This window comes from Mauremys reevesii, linkage group 2 (assembly GCF_016161935.1).
Source record: "Mauremys reevesii isolate NIE-2019 linkage group 2, ASM1616193v1, whole genome shotgun sequence".
NCBI lineage: Eukaryota > Metazoa > Chordata > Testudines > Geoemydidae > Mauremys > Mauremys reevesii.
In genome coordinates this window covers 264,181,460-264,208,760 of record NC_052624.1, presented here as the reverse complement: position 1 = coordinate 264,208,760, position 27,301 = coordinate 264,181,460, and the positions used below count along the sequence as shown (strand labels likewise).

The 27,301-nt window shown below is 43.0% G+C and overlaps 1 protein-coding gene across 2 annotated transcripts in view; it reads left to right on the top strand.

The window, feature by feature from the left end:
• Positions 1-27,301, top strand: part of SNTB1 (syntrophin beta 1) — a 150,704-nt gene that overhangs the window by 46,363 nt on the left and 77,040 nt on the right. For both annotated transcript variants that reach the window (XM_039526946.1, XM_039526945.1), the window contains exon 2: positions 23,637-23,853. In XM_039526946.1, coding sequence (XP_039382880.1) covers positions 23,637-23,853 — 217 coding nt within the window. The remainder of the gene's footprint in view (positions 1-23,636; positions 23,854-27,301) is intronic.

The following is a 27,301-nucleotide window of genomic DNA, read 5'->3' as shown; positions in this document are numbered from 1 at the left end:
CTCTAAGGAAGGAGATTCCACCACCTTCCTAGGTAACCCATTCCAGTGCTTCACCATCCTCCTAGTGAAAAAGTTTTTCGTAATATCCAACCTAAACCTCCCTCACTGCAAGTTGAGACCATTACTCCTTGTTCTGGAAGTAGAAGGTATGGAGGAACAACCCAAATAAGATAGAGGGATAAACAGGGAAGGGTACATTTGAGTATTGTTGAGTTTCTTTCATTATCTGTGATGTGGTTAAATAGCTTCAGCGTACAGTAGCTATGACCACGTTATTTTTCTGGTGACTGATTTGTTTTTCTAACAACAGAGCAAAGTGGTACATACCAAGAACTGGTTGTACCCATAACATGGAACCAGTAAAGTGTGCATTTGTATGTATATCCCACTGTTTCCTTTTCTATAAATGATAAATATTAAAAGGCTTAAAGGAAAACAATGAAGCTCTACATAATCTCTGTCACTGGAACGTGCTTCTACTCAGACTAAAAATGCACAAGTTTTAACTCAAATAGTTGGGATTACAGCTGTAGTTTATTTTAAAAAGAAAAAAAAACCACATCCTTTATTCTGTAGAACACAGAAGTCACACTCCCACAGATTGAGCTTTCTACGTGTCTTGCTATAAATGAACTGTAACAGACACAGTCTGTACAAGATTTGCTTTGTGAGAGAAACAGCAAAATGGATTTTGTCTGTGCTGTGCATTTTATTGGTTCCTACAATGGGATATAATCAGTAAAATGATGAATCTGGCCTGGGGAGGAAGGGGGAAGTAGAAAGAGAAAAAGGCAGAAAAGTGGTTATTATTTTGACAGTACCTTAAAGCACATGATGTTTTACAGAACAATAAAATATATGGTCCATGCCCTGAAAAACTTATAATGGAAGGACCTGATCCTACAAATATTTATGACTAGATGAAGATCCTACAAATATTTATGACTAGATGAAGTGAAGTGCTGTGGCAGATGTGGAGCTGCTATGTAATAATCTAAATACTATATGTGACCTGCAATGGGATGAATACTATATGTGAAATGGTGAGGATTATTAAGTTACTGTAGAATGTAGGTTATTACATACAATTCCTGTGTCTGTGTGACAGCGCCTGGTCAACTGTGGCTAGTGGACTTGGACTAGGAGGTTGTGAAGGCTAGGACTATAAAAATAAAAGGAGAAAGGGGGAGGAATGGAGGAGGGTATGGTAAGAAATAAATGCTAGCAGGGAGAGGAGGGTGGGTCTCTAGCCTCTGGAGAGAATCAGAGGATGGAGATGGAGATAGGAGAGAGACTCAGGGCACCTGCCATTGGCCACTGTTGGCACCTGGGATACTGGGCATTGGGGTCTGACCTGGGAGACAGATACTGGCTGGGATGGACTCTTTTCTTGTTGACCTCTCTCTTATGTTTGCTACCCTGAGTAGTCCCACTGATATTGGAAATGTAGGCAGGATGGGCCATCAGGTTTGGACATAGATATAGCCAGTGATGATGATGACAAACAAAAGAAGAGGTGATAAGGGAAAGTGACAACCGTTATGTGCACTTTTCCTAGTCTGGCTTCACTGGCTGCTTGAGAATCCCCCATGTGAAAGGGGCATCGAGCCAGCCTGGCAGCTCTATGCAAACCCCCCTCCTAGCCCCCAACCTTGGAGGTACTTCCAGGCAAAAAAGTGCCCTGGGAATCGCCGCGCCCATGAATTTCTTGCTATTGCAGCAGCCTGCAGCTGCTGAGGTGGTTGTTAGTAATGCTGGAGACTGGACTGTCTCTTAGCCAGCTCCAGGATCAATGGAATCTCAAAGCAGGCACCACTGTGTATCCCCTGCCCCTCAGCTGTGCTAGTATCTCTTGTCCATAGCTGAGACCTTAGCTCCACGTTTCTTTAAATGGACTCAGTTGTGCTTGGGCTCAGTTTAATGGATGTCTGTCAGTCACATAATTATGGTTTGGATTTTTTTTAACACAATTGTTATATAGGCTTTACAATGAGAGGGGAATAATAGGATCACCAGTGTTTCTCTGGGGTACATGAGGAGGCATTTGTAATCCCTTTTGCCAGTGTCTCCGGATGCTGAAACAGTGCTTAGTTATGTGGTTTTTCACTGAAGAACCTCTTGAGCTTTTCATCATTTGAACACAGCGGGATCCTGTAAGATTACTGCAGCCTGATGCAAAAAGAAAAAGGCGGGGGGGAGGGGGCAGGGAGTGTTGACTGGAGGATTCTGGCAAATGTTATTTAAACTGTAGGAGTGCAGCAGATTGACTATCAGACCATTAGTGCTGATAATACTACTCGCGGACCTTGTCAGTGTTCCAGTGTCACGTTTTATAACCATTTAATTACTGCCTGTATTAAATACAGCCAAGATTTACCATTACGAATAACTCTGTGTCCTGTAGACGATCACAAAGTCGAGTGTGTTAAAAGAGTAGACAGTCGGTAATTGCTATGCTCATCCTATTATGTGTCTATATCAATAATAGCCCTAACAGTGGATCTGATTTTCCTGTTATAAAAGATACTCTTTGCCTATATTTACTCTTCTAATTTGATAACATTTTCTTATCCAGTTCAAGCATTAATCCTTTCCTCAAAGTTTAATTTTACTGTATGTTGTTAAAGGGTTTTGGGTCCTTATGAATGTTACAGGTTAGGTCATCAGCTGGGTTGGGGCAGCTTTGTGCCTGCGCATGGGTCTTCTAAAGTCATCTTAGCAGGTGCCAGAAGGATCTCTCCTACGTAAGGCAATCTTTGAGTGGTACAGATCTCCTCTAGTGACTCTGTGCTGCTGTGGCAGATGTGGAGCTGCTATGTAATAATCTAAGAACGCCGACATGGTATGCAATGGGATGAATACTATATGTGACCTGGTGAGTGAGGTAAAGTTACTGTAGAAATCTGGAGGTTATTACAATTTCCTGTATGAGTGTATCAATCTAATGTAATTAGAGGACCGTTGGAAATACAAGCAGGGAGCTAACACAATGGCAGACAACTGAAAGACAATGGAAAAAGCTGTTCTATTGTGTCCGCAGAGAAGTGCGAAGTCTTGTTCTGCCTGTGCTGGGAGCCTAGCTATCAAGAGTACACCAAGCGGTTAAAAAACGCTCTCAAGGGAGGCTGTCACAGAGGAAGGCTTGGTGGAGGGAGGCTGAAGAAGCTCGGCTTTCCCCACTTCCAGGGAATGGTAAGCTTTAGAGAGAGGCAGGCACCCATGCAGACTGCTCATTTGTTTTAAGATCTGTTTTTGTCTTAAGTGCTTTGGCTCTCAGTGGTTCTCAGACTGTGGGTTGGGACCCCAAAGTGGGTTGGGACCCCATTTTAAGGGGTCTCCAGGGCTGGTGTTAGATTTGCTAGGGTCTGGGGCTGAAGCAGAAGCCTGAGCCACTCCGTCCAGGGCTGAAGCCCTTGGGCCTTGGTTTTGGCCACCCTGCACAAGGTGGCGGGGCTCAGGCTTCGGCTTTGGCCCCCCTGCCCAGGCAGTAGGGCTCAGGCAGGCTCAGGTTTCGGTCCCTTCTCTGGGGGTCGTGTAATAATTTTTGTTGTCAGAAGGGGGTCACAGTGCAGTGAAGTTTGAGAACCCCAGTTAAAATAAATACATTGCTTTAAGAAGGTTGTTTGGTCACTGGTTACCAATGTCATTGCTCCTGGAGGGAAGAGAACTGCAGATACTGAACATAAGCCAGGCCTGCTGAGGTAATCACTGTTAGCCCTGGGGTCTGCAGCCCGGGGCCTGGTCTGAGAATGTAAGAATGATGTGATTTCCCTTCCCAACTCCCCCAAGAGTCTCTCTCCTTCCTCACTCCTGCCCGAAAAGTGATGAGGGCTCAAGGCCTGAAACCTGAGTGATGTGAACTTGAAGAGACTAGGGGTCAGAAATGCAGTTAGCCTGGTAACTGTGATAGCCAAGCCCTCTCCCTGTGGCTGGCACAGGGATCATGAATAGGAAAAAGGCGATATAACCAGGTAAGATGCTTGAATGGCCATTTGGGGCTCTATACAGCAGTACAGCTTAGTACAGGCCACAGTAAATTGTACAAAGGAATTAGTCTGGTGAAAATCAAAAGTAGTTTTAGGCCACCTTGGCACTGACAAAGTCCCACAGAGTTGCACTGTGTGGTCTGCACTCGTTCCAGTTATATGAGCTGTGAAAGGTGTTGTGTGCTCTCCCTGACCTGCGTTGGTTTAATCTAGCCCTTAGTGTAACAGAGAGTATATACAACTGTTCAGTCCTCTCAGTACCTAATTTTAAGTAACTGGATGCTCTGTTGTGCTTTTGACCATTCACATAAGCAGAGTGAAAATAACTCTTTAAAAAAACAAAACAAAACATACAAACAACTGAACCCGATCTTCTTCCCCCAACATTGTCTTGTTGACTGAGCAAATCAGAATCCTACCTGGGTAATTTAGCAACTCAGTAATCCCCTGACAGCACTGATACTGATAGATTAATACAGACGGTGCAGTATATGGGATCTGTACAGAGTACAGTGAAGAGAATAGATTGGTTAGGCTCTGATCCTGTTCCCATTTAAGTCAATAGAGGTTTTGACTTTGATCTCTAAGGCAGCAGGACTGTACACTTGAATTCTGTGGGGTTACACTAGAGATTATTTTAGCTCTTTGACTATAAGCTCCTCAGGACAGAGGCCTGTCTCTTTGTTTTTGGTTTTTGTTTTTTGTTTTTGTCGGTGATGCACTAATTTACCTGATACTAATCTATCATAAATAGGAATAAGATAGCTGAGTTCATCATTTAGCTTAGCTCATGACATTTTCTTTTTAAACATGAGCACAAACCAAGCAGACTGGTGTTACAGAATAACATTTCTGAAGAATGCAAGCCCATCTGTCTGCCACTAGTTCTCTGTTGCAGCCTTTTGTTGCCTCTGGGAGAGGGAGGAACTAGGGAGGTGGGTTTTGAAAGGTCGGCAATGAGGGCATCCAGAGCATATTATAAATGTTAAATTGTTTATTGGTTTGTGACATTTGCTGAAATCTAGGGTTTCAAAGTTGTCCTTTAAAAATTGGAGCGCACCCTTGCTTTGGCAAGGAGCCCAAAGGTCAACTGGCTTCAGGTGGCTGATCTCTTCGGAGCAGTGTTTACTTCACTCTGATGGCCTTTCTGGGGTGGGGAGTAGAGAGGAAAGTCATAGGAACAGCATCCTGAGCTTGTGAACCCCGGCAAACATTTAACTAACATTATTGCGCTTGATGTTCTCCACAGGGCCCTGACTCTGTGCCATGCAAGTCTATGGGAGCTCTGCCAGTGGCTTCAAAGCCATAGTAAGTGCATAGATGGTAAGCCCCTGGGTGCAGCCACTGTGTTTGCACAGCATCAAGCACCCTGGGTTCCTGGTTTTTGATTAGCGCCCTCCCCAGTGCTATGGTAACACAAATAATAAGAGTCATTTGAGCTGGGGTTCATCAGCTAGTCACCCAAGTGATTGCTTGACCTTAATATTTTTTCCCAATTCCATCCCAGTGCTCCAGGTTATTGTCGCCTGTTATTCTTATCTGAATATTGGAGCTGAGCCAACTCCTACTGAAGTTAAATCTTTCAACTGACTTTATTAGGAATTGGAGCTAGTCTTTAAGATTTTGGGCAGAAATCCCGCTTTGATTTACTTAGAGTGCCATGCAGCTATAAATAATAGTACTAAAACCCTGTGACCCACGGACATCTTGATGCCAACTGGCAGAGGGCACGGGTACACAGGGGTTAGAGATCCCCTGCTCAGGGGGCTGGAACAGGGTGGGCATAGCCCCATTACTTTTAAAAGTGGGAGGACTATGCCCTCTGCTTTTTACCGGCCATAAGGGCGAGCGATGGGGGGAGGGGGATGGAAAGGAGCGAGTGGAGACAGGGCCTTGTGGGAAAGGATGATGTAAGGGTGTGGGTTTGGGGAGAAGGGGCAGCACAGGGGGACGATTCCTCAGGGAAGGGGTAGCATGGGGGGGATGAGGCTACAGTTTGGGTGCCCGTGGGCTCCCCACTTTTAGGGAGTTTCCACCGCTCCTGCCCCTGCATCTGGTATCTATCTACTAGTCCTTCAGAAATGTCATGTAAGGTCTCTAATAAAAGCCTGTGTCACGCTTGTCATCATAATCATTGTGAGACGTATCTATAGAAAATATGTGAAGAGCTCTGTATATGTACTACAATTATGTTCTCTGTGCCTCTGAGCTAAAGGAAGTCTCTGAAAGGTGATAAATGTAGCTCTGTCAGGCAAGGGGAAGAGATACTTACCTCACTCTGGCTGATCACGTGCAAATGAAGTATTGTATGGTTCACAGTGGACACCCAATTACAGTCTCATCAAAATACTAATCAATAGATTGTGGGGGTTGGAGGGGAAAAACAGCAGGATTTATCCTGTTTAGGATCAAGACAATGAAATTATGGGCATGTCTACATTACAAACTTGAATCAGTGCAGCTGCGCCTCTGTAGCAGCTTCTGGTGAAGATGCTCTAAGTCAGTGGTTTTCAAACTGCAGGTTGCGACCTGATACTGGATCGCAGAATGTAAGGCACTGGGTCGCGGTGGCTCTGGTCAGCACTGCCGACTGGACTATTAAAAGTCCCTTGGGTGGTGCTGCCCGGCTATGTCAGGCTAGTCTCTACCTGTTCTGACACCATGCTGTCCCCACCCCAAGCACCGACTCCACATTCCCATTGGCCAGTTCCCGGCCAATGGAAGCTGGGGAGAGGTGTTGCCTATGGGCGAGAGCTGCGTGTAGCTGCTTGCGTGCCTCTGCATACGAGCCGGCCCTGCTGCTGGCCATTTCTGGGGCGCAGTACAGTCTGTGGTGACAGGTCAGGCAGAAAGCCTGCCTTAGCACCCCTGCTGCACCACTGACTGGGAGCCACCCGAGGTAAGCCCGGGCCCCAATCCTCTGCCCCAGCCCTGAGCCCCAGCCAAACCTAGACCCCCCCCCAAGCCCCTCATCCCCAAGTCCTTTGGATCGTGGGCATCAACAATTTTCTCCAACTGAGTCACCAGAAAGAGTTTGAAAACCACTGCACTAAGTCAGTGGGAGAGAGCTTAATAACTCCACCTCAGCAAGAGGCAGTAGCTATGTCCCATCACCGATATAGTGCAATTTTCATGTGGGGTTAAGGTTGGCATAACTGCGCCACTCCGGAGTGTTCCTTCAGTCTGTGAGGACAATTTGCCAATGGGCTTGCTTGTGAGAAGGGATCTTGGACAAACTGATTGAAAATGCTGGGGAAAGGATTTGGGGGAAGCTATCTTGTAGGAGATAGGGGAATGCCTTTTTAGTTAAGTTTAGGCTCTAGAAAGCATGTTATGATTTTGTTACATATGTAACCATTTGTTTCCAATATTTTCACTGTCTGTCACTTGAATCTCTGTTCTTAGATGATAAACTTGTTCTTGTTTGCTCTCTCTCACATGCTGTGTGGTAAGTAAAGTGGTGATCCTGAGAATCTCTCAAGTCTACTCTTCCTCTGGGAATAGCAAATCAGAGAGTTCTTTGAATGTTCATTGGTACGGGGACTGAGCACTCCAGAGAGACACTCGGGGGGATGGTGTGTGCCTATTGCTACCCTGCACAGAGAGAGTGAGGCCTGGAAGGCAGTGCTTGTGTTGCCAGAGGCTGGTGGTTTCAGGCAGCTGATTCACAGCAAGCACAGAAAAGACTTCTTCATGCTAAGGGCAGGTGGTGGTGAGGTGCCTCACAACTCTGGGTTGCCTTGGGAAGTGTCACAACCCTGTATGTAACAAATGGAAGTAAGGGGAAGTTGATGGTTATGACTATAAATTAAAATCTAGGAATTGTAGAAAATTGATAAGGAAAGTGAAAGGATACAAGATTAAATCTATGTCCAGCAGGAACAAAAAGCATCCTAGCAATGGTATTGTTCCATTACCAGATGGAAATGGTAGAATTATCAATAACGATGCAAAAAAGGCAGAAGTGTTCAATAAATGTTCTTTATTTAGAAAAAGTGGATGATGACATATCATATGCTGATGAAATACTTTCCATTCGAACACTAACTCAGACATTTTTAAATGAGCAGGTCTGGATTTCTTACATTCAAGAGTTTTAAAAGAGTTGACTGAGAAACTCTGGACCATTAATCTTGATTTTCAATAAGTCTTGAATCACTGGGGAAGTTTCGTGAAATGGAAGAAAGCTAATGATGTGCCAATATTTTAAAAGGGTTAATGGGATGACACAGGTAATTATAGTCCTGTCAGCCTGACATTGATCCCAGGCAAAACAGTGTGATGGCTGATATGGGACTTGATCCATAAAGAATTAATGCCAAGCATGTGGGTTTGTGGATAACAGATCTTATCAAACTAACTTTATATATAATTAATATGATACACACACACCCACACACATTAATTATATTGTATGTGTAAACAAGATCACAAGCTTGGCTGATAAAGGTAATACTGTTGATGTAATATATTTAGACTTTTGTAAGGCATTTGACTTGGTACCTAATGACTTCTTGATTAATAAATTAGAATTATACAATACCATGAGAGTAATTAACCATTGGAACAACTTACCAAGGGTTGCAGTAGATTCTTCATTGCTGAAATTTTTAAATCAAGAATAAGTGTATTTCTAAAAGATATGTTCTACTTCAAACAGGAATTAATTCAAGGAAGTCCTAATGCCTGTGTTAAACAAGAGACCGGACTAGATCAGGGATAGGTGGACTGCAGGCCAAATCTGGACCACCAGATGATTTTGAACAGATCACAAAATCTTTTTTATTTACTTATCATTATTGTTGTGTTTTTTGTATTTTCTCTGGAGTCTGGACCTTGACTACACCTTGTCCAAGAAATTTGGACCCTGACAAAAAATAATTAGATTAGATGGTCACAGTGGTTTCCTTTGGCTTTCTAATTTATGAATCTATTATCTTCTATAGGAAATTAACAACAAGTGATATCACCTGATTGCACTCTGTGCAATGTGGCAACATATTTGCTCTTGAACTAAATAAAGCAGATAATCCTCAAGCACATAGCTGTCACTGTTCTTTGTCACAGAGTCTGTATATGGCTGGTAAAGATGTGCTTTCAGCCCCCTCTGTAAAAGCCCCCTCCTGCACTGGAGCATAGAGAAGATCTATTAGTATAACAACAAACAAGCACAAATAGGGTATTTTTTTCACTCTTCTTTTGTGTTGCAAGTTTTGTTTTCTTTCTTAGCAAGTTTATCTCCAAGACTTGTGAGAGACAAATATATGCAGGCCTTTCTTTGAAGCTCTTTTCCTTTTTTGTTAGAGCTATTTATACCGAATGGCAACTACATGAAGATTAATAAAGTGAAAAACAAAGCTTGGGACAAGTAGGCTTAAATAGTATTGATACAGGGTCCCCAGTGCTAAAATCTCCCAACACTGCACTGGCACCGAAATGCTTTAGAACTTGATTGGTCCCTGAATAGAGTGTGAAAGTGCAAACAATAAAAATCACTCATACAAGTTACATACAAATGCATCTTAGCAACTGTATAACTCTTCTCTGATTTCCTTTACTTCCTTATGTTGTCAGAAAAGCCACCTACTACATCTGTCTTTGTTACAAGAAAATACATTGCAACTGCAACAGTTCTCCACACGGGTGGTCAGTAGGGTTTTGAACCTAAGGCCTTTAGTGTTGCAGCATAGACCTCAATCACTTGAGCTAAAGAGTATCTCCATTAGATGGTGACATCAGGGCCGCCCAGAGGATTCAGGGGGCCTGGGACAAAACGGGGGAGCGGTGGCGATTGTACTCATCTGGCGGCGGTCCGGGTCTTCGGTGGCATTTCGACGGCGGGGGGGACCCTTCAGTCTCTCTGCGTCTTCGGCAGCACTGAAGGGCCCCCCCACCGCCAAAATGCCGCCGAAGACCTGGAGTGACTGAAGGGCCCGTCGCCACCAAAATGCGGGGGGGCCCTTCAGTCGCTCTGTGTCTTCGGTAGCACTGAAGGGCCCCCCGTTGCCGAAGACCCAGACCACTGCCGGGCCAGGGCTTGCGGGGCCCCTGCGGGGCCTGGGGCAAATTGCCCCACTTGCAACACACATTTTGCTATTGTATTATCCAACTGTGTTTTTTTTGTTTGTTTGTTTTTTTGTTTTCACCAGCAGCCACTGTTTCCCATAGCAGTTTGTTATTGTTTGCAGTCAAGGTTGAGTTTATGTCTGGGTTCCATCCAGAATACAGAGGTCTAGTAGAGTATCATGGTTCAGGGTAATCCCTGTACTATTTCCATGTGTTCTGAACTGTGGATCATTGTCCTTTTCTTTAGGTTTACAGGCAAGTAATACAGTGCCCCGTTACAACCTTTGCTTCATAGCTGTTAAAATTTCAGGAGGTTAGTAAAGATAATGCAACTGGACACAGAACTGTAAAGGAAGCTTATCTGGAGGATGCTCTGCAGCTATACACTTAATAAAGGAATTTTGTGATGACGGTGAATAGTTTGATTTGTGCAGGCTGTTAATCTTGCTCTGGCCAGCGGTTGTGCAATACTTGAGCATGACCTTAACCCCTTTCATTCCTTAAAGGAAAAAAAGTGAAGTCCTACAAAGAGGCGCTTATATTGTCCTTTAGATGTCTATGGTCAGACTATGGCTAGCCCTGTGCAGATAAACAATAGGGAGATGCCATGAGCTTCTTTCTCCAACCCACTTTCACTTCTGCAGGATCCAGCTATAAAATGGGTGTAGAATGCAAGCACTACATGACGCATCCCCTACTATCATAGGGCTGCATCTTTAAAATCAGAGTCTAGCCCCTAACATGAATTCAAGGTAGTGATATTGTTTGGATGCAACAAACTGAGTTTGATTCTTGCTATGGAGCTTGGGAAATGGTTTGCTTTAAAGATGAAAGAAAATTCACTTAAGGAGATATTTATTTTGGTCCATTAGACTGTGTTAAATACCATGAATGCTTCTCCAGGTCTATAATGCCACATCTCCAGTATAGCGTACATTATAATTACTAAATCAAAAAGTAAACAGATGTGCAAATGAGTTTAATGTCCTTCTACTATGAAGCTGCTTCTGGTTAAAAATATTCCGTTTTTTTTTCTCTGCTCTATGCTGGTGAGGGGTTGAAATAGATAAGTCTGCTTTTCCTTATAACACTCAGGATATGTCTGCACTACAACAGCAGAGCTGCAACCCTGGAGCTCTACTGTAGAGAAAGATGTTCTCTACATTGATGGGAGGGTTTTTTCTGTTGATGTAGTTAATCCACCTCTCCAAGAGGTGTAGCTAAATGGATGGAAGAATTCCGTTCCAAAATGTTTTCAGGATTAGGTTGACCTAACTATATTGCCCAGCGCTGTGAAAAATTTTGCACCCTGAGCAATGTAACTAGAATGATCTAATTTTTAGGCGTAGACCAGGCCTTAGTGACTCAGCCAAGAAAATGTGATCTGTTTTCTTGTGTCGCTTGCAGCCTCTAACTCAGTGGTTCTCAAACTTTTGTATTGGTGACCCCTTTCACATATCAAGGCACTCAGTGTGATTCCCCCTTATAAGTTAAACACATTTTTTATATTTTACACTATTATAAATGTTGGAGGCAAAGCGGGGGTTTAGGGGTGGAGGCTGAGAGCTCACAGCCCCCACGTAATAACCTTGTGACCCCCTGAGGGATCATGATCCCCAGTTTGAGAATCCCTGCTATTATCAACCTCCTGTGCTGCAGTTGACCAAAAACATGTTTGACAAGCATTTAGCTGCCTGTGAAAAATAATACGTTTTACTGTTTTAACCTGATTCTGACCTGACCTGGGACACTCTGAATTGGCATTTGTGCTCAGTGGAAAAAATCTGTCTTGATGTGCCAAGTCAACTGCACTCACTGCTCAGCAGCTGCTATGGGCAACCTATATCTGCCTTGTCCTGTGGAGAAGCTGGGTGAACATGCTGGCATTAACAACTGAACAGTGCCAGACAATTCTGAGTAAAAGCCCGGGTGGATGGAAGACTTTTCTTGTCAGTAAATTGAGGATTAATGAGATTGTGTAAAGACAGGAAACCATTGTCCATTTTCTGGGAGGATTAAGTGTCCACTGAAAACGATTATATTTACAGGATAACTGCTGGGCCATCTGTGAAATAAGTGTTGTCTACTATGCTAAAGGGCTTGACCCCTCCTGAAGTTACCTTTAAAGCTACATGTTAAACCGAAAAGGGTAGATTTGCCTTCTTCCTGAATAGGATTTAAGGCCATATCCTATTGACCAAAGAGCTTAGTCCATTGTAGGGAATACTCTGTATCTAACAGGATCAGGCCTATTGTAGCATCCCATACCTCAGAGAAACTTCCCAATACTATTTAAAAGTGATAAACCTGCTATAAAAATAGTTCCTTTTTTCCCTCAGCTGTGATGTTTTTTCCTTAAAGTTATGGTGCCTGGTGTACCAGGAGGGCAATCTTCAGTCCTGGATCAGTGACAAGTTTAAGGTCCTATAGCTTGTGACTCATCAGGGATATGGATGGGAAAGTTATATTGCTGTTAAAAAGAGATTTTTCAGCTGCTTGGTGTGGTTTGCAGTGACTAGTGGGCGATGTCATTGTTCTGTGAATGCAGAGTTGGGTTTCAGTAGCAGTTCGTTCAGCCGTTGCGTTTCTGAGAAATTCCCCTGTTCAAAAAAGTCCTGTGCTTATTGTGACTCTCTGGTCGATGTTTTAAGTTAATTCTTCTAGTTTGTTATTGGAGCTTTGCTGTTTGTGTCTATTGGAAACAGTAATCCCAGGGAGGAAGGAAAGTCATTCAAATCCCAGCCTTAAACACAAAAGCCATTTTTTTTTGTTTCTTCCCTTGCTCCTTCTTTTCCAGTCCTGGGGTTGTCTTGGGGTCTCCATCTCCTCCTTGTGTTGTCGCTTCTTCTCTTCCTCTCTCCACCTTGCTTGGATGTGCGGGTCTGTGATTCCTTCTTGCCATTGAGTGATTATGTGGAATAAGGCCCATCCCTCTTTCCAGAGGCTCAGCAACTGGCCTCATTGGCAGAAGCGCTAGGGGCGGGGAAAGGACTGAATTGAGGTCTGTTTTCAGGCTCTGTCTCCTTCTCCCATGCTTTGTTGTAGGTCTCCCCATACCAAGTCTTGAGCTTCAGTGGTCGAGCTACGCAAGGTTAGAACTGGGTTCAGCTTCTCCCTTCCCAGTCCTCCTGGCATGCAGCCACTTTGAGCAGGATCTGTAATATCAAGCAGAGGGTTCTTAATGTGCACATAGATTTGTCCTCTTCCACCGCATAGCAAAGGACTGCATGCCCATTCATCCCAAGCCAAGATAAGTCAAATTGTGGGTGCCATGCTATCCCATAATTACACAATGAATGTAGCCCTGGGACAATGGGCCTAGTTATCAGGTGTAGTTCCTCACAGTTTTTGGTATTTCCTATTCTCCTATCTGCATCAAAAATCCCAACATTTCTGTGCAAATTTCCCCACACATTCATTTGAATAAGGCATTATGCTCTTCCTGCCCTACCGTTGTGCTGTTATTGTGGATGCTCTGTTAAACAGCTGCAGCATGACAACTCTGAGATGGTTGCAACTCACTGACGGGAGAAGTGATTCCTATGTGTCGTTACCAGCAAGTAGTATGGAGTGTCCTTAAAATACATCTGTATCTTGTTAGATAAACATCATTATATATTGTTGGTCCAGTTCTCACTTCCCTGTGGTCCTTTGATGCTGTTCTGGCAGCAAAAATCTATAAAGGGGGAAGAAGCTGCCTCCTGAGAATAACTCCTGCGTAGGGCCTTCCCAGCTGATCTAGGAGCTTTTTGAAGCTCTTTTGCCAACCATATGGAATGTATGATGATAGGAGGAGAAGGCGAGGGAAGGGAGGAGGTGAATTGAGAGGACATAATGCTACTTTTATTCTCTACTTCCCAGGGTCCATTGGGGGAGGGGGAGCCTTTAGAGGCAGAGCATAAGTTAGACTGCTAACTTGCAACTGTTCTAACTTGCACCAAGGGCTGGGCAAGCCCCAGTTGCCCCAGAATATAGGGAGCAGAGGGACAGACTGACTGAAAATGGAATCCTGGGTGGAGCAGGGGACTGAGAGTTGGCACTGATATGTGTTTTGTTCCAAACTTGGCCATTGACTTACTGTGTGACTTTGAGGAAGTCATTTAATTTGTCTGTGTCAGTTTAGCCCAGCTGTAAAACAGGTATAATAATACCAAGTGTAATAACTTCCCTTGATGTGTGCCAATTCCGGTCTATCCTGCATTATTCCATGATTTGTGTGACTGCTGAAATAATGGCATGTTCCAAAAACATAATGCCCGTATGTATCTTGTTCTGACACTTGAGCTTAGTCAGGTAAATAGAAAAATTATAGTGTACGGGCAACACCAGACACCTTGAATTTCATCTGAGAGTATGGATGATTAGAGAGGGAGTTTTGCAAACTAACAGAAGAAAAATCAACACACTTGTAAAGCACATAAGAAGCTTTGACTTCATTTCTGAAGTTTAGATAAACTATTTTAAATACCAACCTTACTTTTAAGAGTATTGGTGAAAAATGCTTGACATTGTGAAGGGGAGAAAGCCCAGGCAAATGTAAGTACTGTAGTAGGCCACTGAAGAAAATTTGTAGTTTGTTGCATGTGCCATGATAGTGTCTTGTGTTATATTGTTTGTGGCTTTGCAAGGGTTTGGCATAGATAGCTTACTATGTGACCATGGAAATCCACCTTAAAAAAATGTAGGCCTCTTTGGAGGAAATCAAAGTGCAGCCATGTACTATCGATGATAACAATCTTTCAGTATGAAAGATTCACACAGTTCTAGTTACAAAGCTTACACTGTCATATACACCTATAGTAAGAGATGTGCTCTGTGTATGCAAACATTCTTAGAATGGACGCTCAACAGAAATGAACTGGCTGATTCATGACCAGGCTCTGCAGTACTTTGGCTATAGTCAATATATCTTTGTTTTTAAATTATCAGGATGTGGCCAATGACCACCTGTTTACTTAGCTTGTATGTTGTACCTGTCCACTGCTCACTGTTGATTTGCTGTGTATTAGACTGTAAGCTGTTCAGGGCAGAGCCCATGTTGTCTTTTATCTCAGGCTCTAAGTGACAATGAGTGTTCACTTTTTAAACTTAGCATTATACTTTTAGGTTTTGTGGAATATTTACCAAAAACACTTACATTTTTTAATGAAAAATATATGGTGATGTATTGTTTTGTTACTTTATTTAGGGAAAGCACAACCCTACTAAAAAGAGATACGAATCAACTACATATGGAAACTTGAAACTAGAATTCACAGCTCATGATAGAATGTAAAACTGAACTGGGCAGCAATGGTTGTTTGAAGAAGAAACTTTGAGGCTGAAAATAAATACAGTAAATTGAAGGATCAGGAGGGAAAGTCCCCTTGGATGTGTTAACGTTTTTAATAGGTAGGTAGCTACCTGTAAGAAGATATGAAATTTTCAAGGAGGTTCTCTGAGCCATTGAAAAATCACTGATTGCATCCAGGATGTGAATAGACCAGTGTTCACCTCTGGGTGTGACTATGTTATGAAGCGCCACAGCCTGCTGCCACCACCAGAGTTTGTTATAAAGGTTTATTTAAAAGGATACAGTCAAAACAGGATACAACGCCACCATGATCTCCCATTTGCCACATGCTGTGCTTCTAGGAACATCTGTGTCCATGTCCTCATCAGTATAGTAATCATGCTGTCGTCGCTTCCTCACCCGGTTTTGCAGGTACTGCACATACTGCTGGATAATGCCAGAGTTATTTACAATGGTAAAAACTGCAGCAGAGATCTGAGCAGGCTCCATGATTGCTGCGCTATGGCACCTGCACGGGTAATCCTGGAAAAAAAGGTGCAAAATGTAGGAGAGTTGTTTGATTCAAGATGGCCGATAAAAGGTGGGAAATGGTTGTCTTCTGTAGCTTTCATGGAGGTGGGAAGCTTCCTAGAGCTGCAAGAGCGGGAGAGCAGAGTTTGTGGCGGAAGCTGTGTGGCTCAGTTTATGATGGCCGAAAAATAGCAGGAAATGGTTGCCTTCTGTAGCTTCCACGTGAGCCCAGGACCATGGAGAAATTTGCTAGCGCTGCAAGAGCGGGAGAGCAGAGTTTGCGGCAGAAAATGTGCTGCTCAGCTCACAGTGGCCGAAAAAAGGCGGGAAATGGTTAGATAAAAGAGTAGATAGAAAGACGAGAGGACATGCGAGGTGGATTCATAATACATAGTAACATGAGACAGTTGGTGCACCACCTGCTGGCAGTATGGTGTCTGCCGTAGCTTTCACGGACGGAGGAGTGAGTGACGACACACACCCAGTAACACCCACGAGAATGTTTTTCCCCATCATGCGCTGGGAGCTTAACCCAGAATTCCAGTGGGCGGTGGGAACTGTGGGATAGCTACCCACAGTGCACCACTCCGACATTCGATGCTAGCCTTGGTATTGGGGATGCATTCCGCCGAATTCACGCGCTTTAGTGGGGGGACACAACACCGAATGTATAAAAATCACTTCTGAAAATTTGAATAGAATAATTTTGAATTAATTTCGTACTGTAGACATACCCTTAATTTTAAAAAATTGTTCACCCTCCCCATTTATAACAGAACATTGGAAGTTTGAAGCTGAAATCTGGTTCCTTACCAAGAAGTGTCTAGCCTCAGTTTCCTCCCCCAACCCATGTAAATAAACTTATATCTAGTGTCTGTTTCCAGAATCTATCTGAACTGTTTGCCCAATCACCTATGTATCATAGCTCAGGTGTACTGTATGGTGGTTCATGAGTGCTTAGTTGAAGACACTGATTATTTTTTCCTTAAAGAGCACTGACTCCTCCGTTTCAAATAAAATAGAATACAAGCATACACAGAAGGAATTACACAGATTTTAAAAAATGGTTGGTCACAATTTGGGCCCGCAAACCCTGTCTCTTTAAGAGCTGAAGCAGGGTATGCAGAGTTCAGTTGAATTCATTTAAGAAAGACAGAAAACAGTAAACGGAACTCTTTGCCAAGTTCTCTAACTTTTTTGTGTGCAAGAGAGTGAAGAGGGCATTTGTATTCTTTCAACATGTTAGAAAAGTTTAATTTGTAAAATGTCTGTTAACAGAGACCTAAGGCTGTTGACAGATCAAGAGGTTTAGTATATTTCAGAACCTTTTGGCATTCAGCAACCATAATAAATACTTGAGGTGGCTTTCTTTGGTCATGAGAACAGGTGTTGTGTCTGTAGGAAAGTGGATGGAAACTTAACACCCACAAATGTACAGTAATACTTGCTCTGATTTCTCCATTTCAGTATAGAAGTGATTAAAACTATTTCCTGTGGCCCTATCATAGAAACCATAATTTTACTTTTTTTCCCTAGAGTAAATGATGAACATGCATTTTCCTCACTATTAGTTATGATGACAGCACCTATAGCTGTTTAGGACCAGATTCTCTCCTCATTTTACATCTGTGCAGGGGCACGGATTTAACTGAGTATTTGGCCTTTGGTCTGAGCTTTGAAATCAGAGACAAACTCTGCAGTCACTGATACTTATGCTGTCCTGATGTAAATGAGAGCAGAAATTGACCCTATGGTCCTGATCCTTCTCACAGTTACACTAGTGTCATTCCAAAGTAACTCCATTGACTACAACCTTAGCTAATGCTGGAGTTATGCTGGGGTAGCTATGTACTGAATTTGGTCCGGTGTGTGTTACAGGGAAAAGTGTCACTGAAAATAACTTGTTAAGGTATTTAATTATGAATTGCTCTGAAACTGTCTTGGTAACATACTGAACCTGCTGCATTTGAAATCCTAGTATATGACATTTCTGTAAAGCAAAGGCCACGTCCCTGTTGAATAATCAAATTGCTCAGCTGATCTGCTTCTTCCCGAGTGTTTCTACAACGTCTCTTTGCCAACGTTTGTGTCGCTATGGATGGTTAGCACTGCCTGTAGTAGCATTAGATTAGATGGCCCTTGTCTCTTCTCCATTCTGCTACTTCGGTGGTGTGAGTTTGCATTCTCCTCTCTCCTTTCCTACTGACAGGCTCTGTGAAGACCATTCATATGGTTCTCTTGTACTAGGTCTTTTCCATGGTTATCAGGAGCATCCAGCATAGCTGCTTTGTCAGGAGCGTGTGATATATCCCCCCTCCTTCTTTGTGTGCTATATCGCCTGTGGTCAGATCTGTGTCAGAAAGGGGGAAAGTCAGTCCAGTGCAGAGAGCCCAGATAATGCCCTTCACACCACTTAACCCCAGAAGGCCAAAGACTGGTCTCATTGGATCAGCCCTCATGGGCTTCCATTGTATCAAGGTTTGGCCCTGAATGCAAGGCTGACATGGGTCTTAATTGGTATGAGGGGCTTGCGTAGGGCTTCTGCACAGGGCTAACTTTCATCCTGAGAGAGGATAAAATAAGAAAAATGTTTCCATCTGGAAACAGGGTGTAGGGGAATTTGAATGACTGTTTTCAATGAAGTTTCTTGTTTGGTTGAATTTTTCCATTAGCATTTGCACAACTTTGAAAATAGTCTTTGAGTTTTATTTTTTCTTTACCAAGCAGTCAGTGCAGTAGCAATCAACAATCACTTCTTTAAGAGAATGCACACAGATTGCATGCCCTCTGTCTTTCCCTGCAAGGTAAAAGTCTTGATCCTCTGTCTTTGAGCCGACAAGGACATGCTGTTCCTTTCAGTTTCATATTGTCAACGTCCACTTCCTGACCATGCCTCCGTAGTAATGAAGGAGATTTACTGAAGACTTTTCTTTTGTTTTTTAAGCAAAACCAATTTGAATGTGTCCATGGAAATTCCGGACTCTTCAGTATCGTGTCTGGTAGAAGACTTGACAAGATTTGCCTGTAGTATTTCTCTCATAAGATATAAGAGGCATGCTTTCTTTTGTCATCTGTGGAAAGCTACAAAGACTTAATTGTGGGGACCTGGGACTTGGCAGAATTGTGCATTAATGAAGTGTGTGGTTTTTTTTTTTTTTTTTTGGAAGCTTCATTGCCTGCCTTCCAAATTGGGGGAAAAAAATAGGGATCTGAACGTATATCAGTGGATTAATTCATTTGACTGCCATTTCCACCTTTCTTTTTTTGGGGGGGGGCAGGGAATGCACAGAAGGAATGGGGAGGGGTTGGTTCTGCAGTTTGGAATTTTAATTGCTTGACCACAGTTATTAATTTGCAGTGCAGCAAAAGGGCATGATTATTAATTAGTACAGACTAAAAGACTCTCTGGAGTTGGGTTGTAGCATCAAGTGGATGAGTTTAGACAGTTTTAGACTGAAATTATTGTCTACCACTACACCAAGCTACAATTATGTAATCACTAGATTTTCAGTCCCTGCAGATTAAACCTTGTATTTTGAATACACACTCTGGTGTTTTAAAGAAAAATATATAAAATGAATGAGATTTTAATACTTCAGGATAACAGCTGATCTTGTGTACTATTCAGTGGTTTTTCCTATTCCTTTTTATCACATGCTTTTGGTTTTGGTTCATTATAGACCTTAGATTTTTTAAAAAACAGACCAAAACTTAGTGCTTTCTGGAGCTGCTTCTCTTTCAATTAGGGTTGCCAGGCGTCACCAACAATGAGTCCTGTGGCCCCTTACAGACTAACAGATGTATTGGAGCATAAACTTTCGTGGGTGAATACCCACTTCGTCAGACGCATGCTCCAATACATCTGTTAGTCTTTAAGGTGCCACAGGACTCTTTGTTGCTTTTTACAGTTCCAGACTAACACAGCTACCCCTCGGGTTTTTTACCGGAACTCCTGGTTAAAAGGGGACCCTGGCGGCTCTGGTCAGCACCGCTGACTGGGCTGTTAAAAGTCTGGTTGGCAGCATAGGCAGGCTCTCTATCTGGCTCCGCATGGCTCCTGGAAAGCTGCCTTCATCTCCCTCTGGTTGCTAGATGGAGGGACAGCCACTGGGGCTCTGCATGCTGCCCCTGCCCCCAGCGCCAACTCAGCAACTCTCATTGGCCAGGACCCATGGCCAATGGGAACTGAGGGGGCAGTGCCTGCAGGCGCGGGCAGTGCAAAGAGCCATGTGGTCACATCTCCGCCTAGGAGCCACAGGGAGATGTCGCTGCTTCTTGGAAGCTGCCTGAGGTAAGCCCCACCCAGAGCCTGCACCTCAAGCCATCTTCCATGCCCCAGCCCTGAGCCCCCTCCTGCACCCCAAATCCTGGACCCACCTCATAGCCTGCACCCCCAGCCAGAATCTTCACCCTCCAACCCCCCGTGCCCCAGCCCGGATCCCCCTCCCGCACTCTGAATCCTTCATTTCTGGCTCCACCCTGGAGCCTGTACCCCTAGCCCAGAGCCCTCACCCCCTTCCGCACCCCAACCCTCTGCCCCAGCCTGGTGAAAATGAGCAAGGGTGGAGGAGAGGGAGGAGGGATGGAGTAAGCGGGGGCAGGGCCTTGGAGAAGGGGTGGGGCTGGGGGCAGGGTAAGGGTGTTCGATTTTCTGCAAGTAGAAAGTTGGCAACCTTACTTTCAATCGCTGTTAGGACTTGTGTGTCACTGTGTCTGAGAGGGAACACCAGCTCTGGAATTTTCTGATCCTAACATAAAACTCATTACCTTCTCTTTTCCCATTAATATTTTGATTCTGTATTGCAGTTTTTCAGTGTTAGGGCCTAACCTGTTGAAGCGAATGGTAAAACTCCCATTGAAGTCAGTGGGTTTAAGGCCCTTTTGATACCAGAGTATGGAATAGAAATGGTTGGGCCTATAATGTCAATTACCATAATCCTGCTTTTAGTTTTGCCCACCCCCATTGACTCAGTGATGGCATATGCATTGGAAATATACACAATACAAAAATATTTATGTAATATACATAGGGTCAAATTCTGCCACCCAATACAACCATGAACCCTGCTATGTTTATATGCCATCACTGTTAGCGAGAGATAGGGTGCGTGAGGTAATACCTTTCATCGGACCAACTTCTGATAGTGAGAGAGCCAAGCCTTTGAGCTACACAGAACTCGTCCTCAGGTCTCTGAAGCTTGAAAGCTTGTCTCACCAACAGAAGCTGGTCCAATAAATATTGCCTCACCCCCATTGTCCTTCTAACATCTTGGGACCAACATGGCTACAACAATACGTCATTTTTATAGGCTCGCTCTCTATATATTTCTTTTTTTAAAAAAATATTTGAACACACAAGTGCATTAAAGCCCTTCTGGAAAAAACTCTGTGGAACTGAATAGGGACAAAACCAAAAGAGTTCTGTAGAAATAGGGTTCAGTAGAAATTACTCTAAAAATCAGTAAACTTTAGTTCCTTACTGTTCCTTCTACAGTTTTTTTTTTTCATTTTTCTTACTTTTATACCATCCAATAGAATTCTATAGCAGGGAAGTAATTCTCTATCAAATTCTATCAGTGGGTTTTTTTTCTTTTTGTATTAAAGTCTGGGATTTTCAAAACTTCCTGTGGAAGTTAGATATCATTCTCTCAAAAATTCAAGGGAGCTGAAAATCCCAACCAGATTCTACAGGATTTTTCCCTCCTGGGAATTTTCTTAGATTGCACTGTGTTTGGTACTCGGATCCCTGGAAAGCATGTTGTTTTTCTACCCCCTTCTCCTGGTAATATATTTCCACTCAGTCCTTTCACAGAGGCTTCTGAAATAGTGCAGCAGCTTGTCATGATGTCACCATTACATTGCATGGAAACTCACTTGGCATGGGGAAGGGAACAGTCTTTGCTTCAGTTCCCAGTATCTTGGGAATTATACTCACATTTCAATGTTCTTGCTTAATGTTTAGATTTGGATCCAAAGGTTTGACTCCAACTTCAGTTTTTTCCCCTCTCTCTTTTCTTAATTTTAGAGGGCCCAGTCCTATTGCTTCCCTATGCACATAGCTCCCGTTGAAGAGCGTGGGAATAGCATGCATGCAGTAGCTACAGTATTGGGGCCCAAAGTTTCTTTTGGCTGACGAGTGCTGGTACATCACTAGCACACAGTTTAGTAACCTATTGGAACTTATTTTCAATAGGTAGTTTGAAAAACTCTAGTTTGAAAATAATCCATTAAAAAAATATTTAGGCCACGTCTACAGTTGAAAAATTGTTTTTTCACACCCCTGAATGACCGAAGTTATACTGACAAAAGTGGCAGTATAGACACACCTTATGTCTATGCTACAGCGACTCAGTTGCACCAATGCAGCTGCGCTGCTGGAGTGCTTCTGGTGAAGACACTCAAAGATGATGAGAGAGAGTTCTCCCGTTGGCTTAATAACGTCTGCTTCCGTGAGAGGCCATAACTGTGTCAGCAGGAGACATAGTGCTATTCACACTGGCGCTTAGGTTGGTATAACTTACATTGTTCTGGGGTGTGGATTATCCACAAAATAATTTGTAGTGTAAACTATGGCTATGGCTACACTAGAGAGCTTACAGTGGCGCAGCTGCATCGTTCTCTCGCCGACGTAGCGCTGTCCACACCGGTGCTTAGGTCAGGATAACTTATGTCGCTCGGGGGGTGGCTTATTCGCATCCCTCAGTGACCTAAATTATATTATCATAAGTGACAGTATAGACATAGCCAGGGGTCTGATTTTCCAGGGCTCGAGCTCACCCATTGTTCCAAGGTGTTTGCAACTGAATAGGATCATTGAGTTCTGAGTGCCACCCCACTGTATCTGTTCTAGGAGGAAGTGATACAGCCCATGCCAACCAAGGTGGAATGTCACATACAAAAAGACAGGAATTTCATGATGCTACTCCATGGTATCACCCAGAATTCATAGGTTATACAGACATATCTCTAGATCATCACAAAGGTGAAAGGGTGGACTTGATCATGATCTACAAGCACCTACACTGGGGAGAGAGGGCTGATAGGCAGGTCTTTTATCTAGTGTGAAAAAGGTGTGATGAGATCTAGTGGTTGGAAACTGAAACCAGACAAATTCAGATTAGGTGGGCGAGGTAGTCTCTTTTATTGAACCAACTGCTGTTGGTGAGAGAGACAAGCTTTTGAGCTTACATAGAGCTCCTCTTCAGGTCTACTTCACCCACCTTGTCTCTCCAATATCCTGGGACTTACATGGCTACAGCCACACTGCACATTCAAACCAGAAATAAGATGCAAATTTTCAATAGTGAGGTTAGTTAACCATTGCAACAATTTACCTAGGGGTGTGGGGGATTGAAGTAATTAAGTCAAGACAGACTGGATGCCTTTAAATCAAGGCTGGATTATATTTTTAAAAGATATGCTATAGTGCAAAAAAGTTATGGGCTTGATATGGAAATTATGGGCTGAGGTTCTATGACTGGTGTTATGCAGATCTGACTATATGATCATAATGGTCCCTTCTGTGAATCCACCTAGTCGTCTTGCTGTTACCTCTGTTCTCCTTCTCCCAGCCCCTCTTTTGTTTGTTACACCAACTTATTGTGTCATTTTGAAGAAGATTATAAATTCTTCAGGGTGGGGTCCATATCTTCCTATGGGGTTGTACAACATCTAGCACAATGATGCTAGCCCAACGGCAACAATAAATAGTAATAATTGTTAGAAGTCACATTGGACCTAAGCATCTATTGAGTGTCTGTTTATGTCCTTTTTTTAAATAGTGAAATACATGCGAGAGGCAACCCCATATGTGAAGAAAGGTTCTCCAGTTTCAGAAATTGGGTGGGAAACGCCTCCACCTGAATCTCCACGGTTGGGAGGTGTATCCTTCGACCCACTGTCGCAGCTTTCTCTCGCCATCCAGAGAGACAAAAAAACAATTCCACTCAAAATGTGCTACGTGACGCGCAACATGGCTGTGTCGGATCCTGAAAACAGGTAAGCTATGGCTTTGTCTTGGCCTAATTTTTTGCATTAGAACATGCTATTCTATTATTCATCTTAGAGCTGTTAACTATAAAGCTTGAATACTGTGAACGATAACACTGAGGATCAGATTCTTTGTTACATCTAACTCCATTGAACTGAGATAATAATCTGGCCCTTGGCTTTCACAAAGCTCATTCCATGTGAGGATCTCAAAGTATTTTTGCAAACACTTCACAACAAAGCATTTCATAACACTGATGAGATTGCTGTGGTAAATACACATTCATCAGCTTTGGGGTGTGTACTGGAAAAAAGCTCTGGTGGCACAATCAAATATTTTTCATAAGAAATACACAAATTAACACTTTGCTGTTAGCACAGTTGTATGATTTTCTTCAAGAAGAATAATCCCCCACTCACTAATAGCAGCATCAGAAAAATAAGATCAGACAAGAAGGAAAAAAGTTGCTTTTTTTTTTATTAAAGGGTGGCCTAATTGTCTTGTCAGTTAAATGCAACTCTGACTATTGAAGGGGAGAATGAGAGAGAGGTTACATTTGAGAAAATAAATGGTGATTTTCTGTGGCTTTTTAAAATTTTTTTCACAATGCTAAAAATAAGATGAGCTTACTGGCCCTTATTTATACCATGTGTGGAACAGCTGCATCACACCAGCACGCTCAATGGTCGTCTATTTTAACAGCTGCTAACAAAGAGAACCAATAGAGTCAGTGAGGGGGTGGAAATAGAGACCGATTCTTCCATTCAAACAATGAGCTTTTTGTTCTTCTCTAGCACACAAGTTTTTAAAGAAGCTGCTTGGAGCTCTTTTGATTCTCAGCACTTACATATCGGAGGGACTGAAAATTTACATTTTCAGAGTTAGCATTTCATGTGGAATGAGGAGGTGGGGTTTGTGTAAGGCAATGATTCCCCATGCTTTTGGTTTTTGCTGGAGACACTCCCATCCCCCATGATGGTTTGAAGGATACATGCTCCTGGCTCCCTTGTATTGCATCTTGGAAGGGTTCCAATATTTTGGCTGTTTTCTTTTAATTTTCTCCACCTCTCCTGTCCACTTCTAGATCTATTGTTCATTTAGGTTTTTTTTTCATTCACTTTTCTCTTCCTTATTTGTACATACTGCTTTTATGGTTCACTTATGGGGGGAGGGATAGCTCAGTGGTTTGAGATTGGCCTGGTAAACCCAGGGTGGAGAGTTCAAACCTTGAAGGGGCCATTTAGGGATCTGGGCCAAAAATGTGTCTGGGGATTGGTCCTGCTTTGAACAGTGGGTTGGACTAGATGACCTCCTGAGATCCCTTTCAACGCTGATATTCTATTTTCATTTTTCCTTTCCTAGTCCCCAACTCATCAAAGGGCTATTGGCAAAGTTAGTGGTAGTCAACCCTTATAAAAGAGTATTCCAGTTTTCTGCAGTAACAACCCAAAGCACTATTGCAAGCTGTCATTGCTACAGAGTGCATGGTTTGGACCATCACTCTAGAATGCTGGGGGGGTTGGTTTTTTAAATGGAAATTGGCAGCTGCATCACTAGCTTTCCAGTCTGCAGTTCTCCCAGTCACAGGCTGTCTGATAGGGGGGGAAAAAACCCTCTCCATTCCCATTGTATGGACCGCTATGAGAATAACAATATTTGTCACATGTGAGTTTTAGATTCTTTCAGTTTTCTCCTTCTTAGAATCATAGGACTGGAAGGGACCTCGAGGTCATCTAGTCCAGTCCCCTGCACTCAAGGCAGGACTAAGTATTATCTAGACCATTCCTGACAGGTGTTTGGAGATTTTTAAGAGCAGATTAGACAATGATGGCGATTCCACAGCCTCCCTAGGCAATTTATTCCAGTGCTTAACCACTCTGACAGTACTCCAGTTGAGGCCTAATCGTCTTTCGCTATGTTGTAATTCTGGGCCTCTACCACAACCCTGACCCTAAAATTTGCTTAAAAACCATTTTGTGGAACCAACATCACATTGTACATAATACTTTTTAAATAGTATACAAGTTTTATCTGTGACAAAATATGGTAGTGACATGTGCAGTTTTTGGTGTGACTAAGAAATAATGCGTGGGAGAGCCATGTCACTCATTAGCATGGTTTTCTGTTCCGGTTGCTTTTGTTTCCTGTGGAAAGAGTGACTTCTGATTTTTACTGTAGTCCAGCATGCAAAATTTCACACTACCTTATGCTGGATTTTTCCATACAAGCAAACGGTCTCTCTGCCACTCGACAAGAGCAGTGAAATCGCAGAATATTGTGGGTCACATGAGCATAATTTCTTTTTTTAGATATCTGAATATCAGAACTGAAGTTTTCCGTAGTGGAATGACATCATAATGCAGGTTAGAAGATGTACCCTGTATAACTTAGATCAGGACAGTAGCTGGATTCCAAAACATTCTTAAAGCACAGGCAAGACCACACTATGTTACAGCATGTTCAGTGCACTACTGTTTTATAACACAGTTCCCTAACACACATGGATCCTATAACTGATGATGTAACTTTACTGTAGTGTTTATAGTAGCAGAATCAGCTGGCTGCCAAAGCCTGCACTAAGGCCCTCTCCATACTAGGACTTGAAACTGTATTTGAAATCACTTTCAAATGTGGCTAAGCCCAAACATGGTTGTGAAGAGGTCTGCATACAACATGGTCACAGCTGTGCAGTAGAACCATTTTGTAGATCAGCGAGAAGGGCTAGATTATAGAATGATTTCTGCTGAACTGGTTTTACTTAGCACTGTTGTTCCCCTGAGTTGAAAGAGACTGAGAAGGAAATACCTCTTTTTTTTTTAAATTGAAGTTTGATTTCTAGAACCAGATTTCCCCAGACACGGAGGAGATACGAGGTCTGTTTTCCCAGTTTGGGCCTGTATAGGGTCTTTCTCTCCTTCTAGAGACTGGACTATGTAAAGAGATTCATTAGTCTGTAACTGCCTTTAAACAGTCTAATGTACCTGTTCCTGTTAGCTCAGCAGTAAAGCTGCATGCTTTTAGATCCACAGGTCTTGGGTGCAGGCTCTGCAAAAAACAGACCCAGAGCATTGTTACAGGCCCATCCCTCTCTCTCTCTCTCTCTCTGTTTCTCTCTCTCTCCTAATGTTTCTGTGCATTAGTTTAGTGTTAGCAGGATGGTGTATGATTTTCATTGCTACTTGAAGACATTGGGACAATAAAAAATATGTCCCATGCAATACAAATCAATGCAAGGTCTGAGGACTGTAGGACAGTATTTCTAATAAACACAAACATGGTGAAAGGAGAAAACATGAAGAGCATTTTAGCACTATTTATCTAACTCATGCTGGTCCAGACACAGGAGCCTATGTTGTTATATTTTAGGGTGGAATAAGCTAGGTTGAGGTAATTACCACTGCAGCCTGTTTGCCTTCACTTTTATTGACAAGTGTCATATACAATAGCAGTACTAGA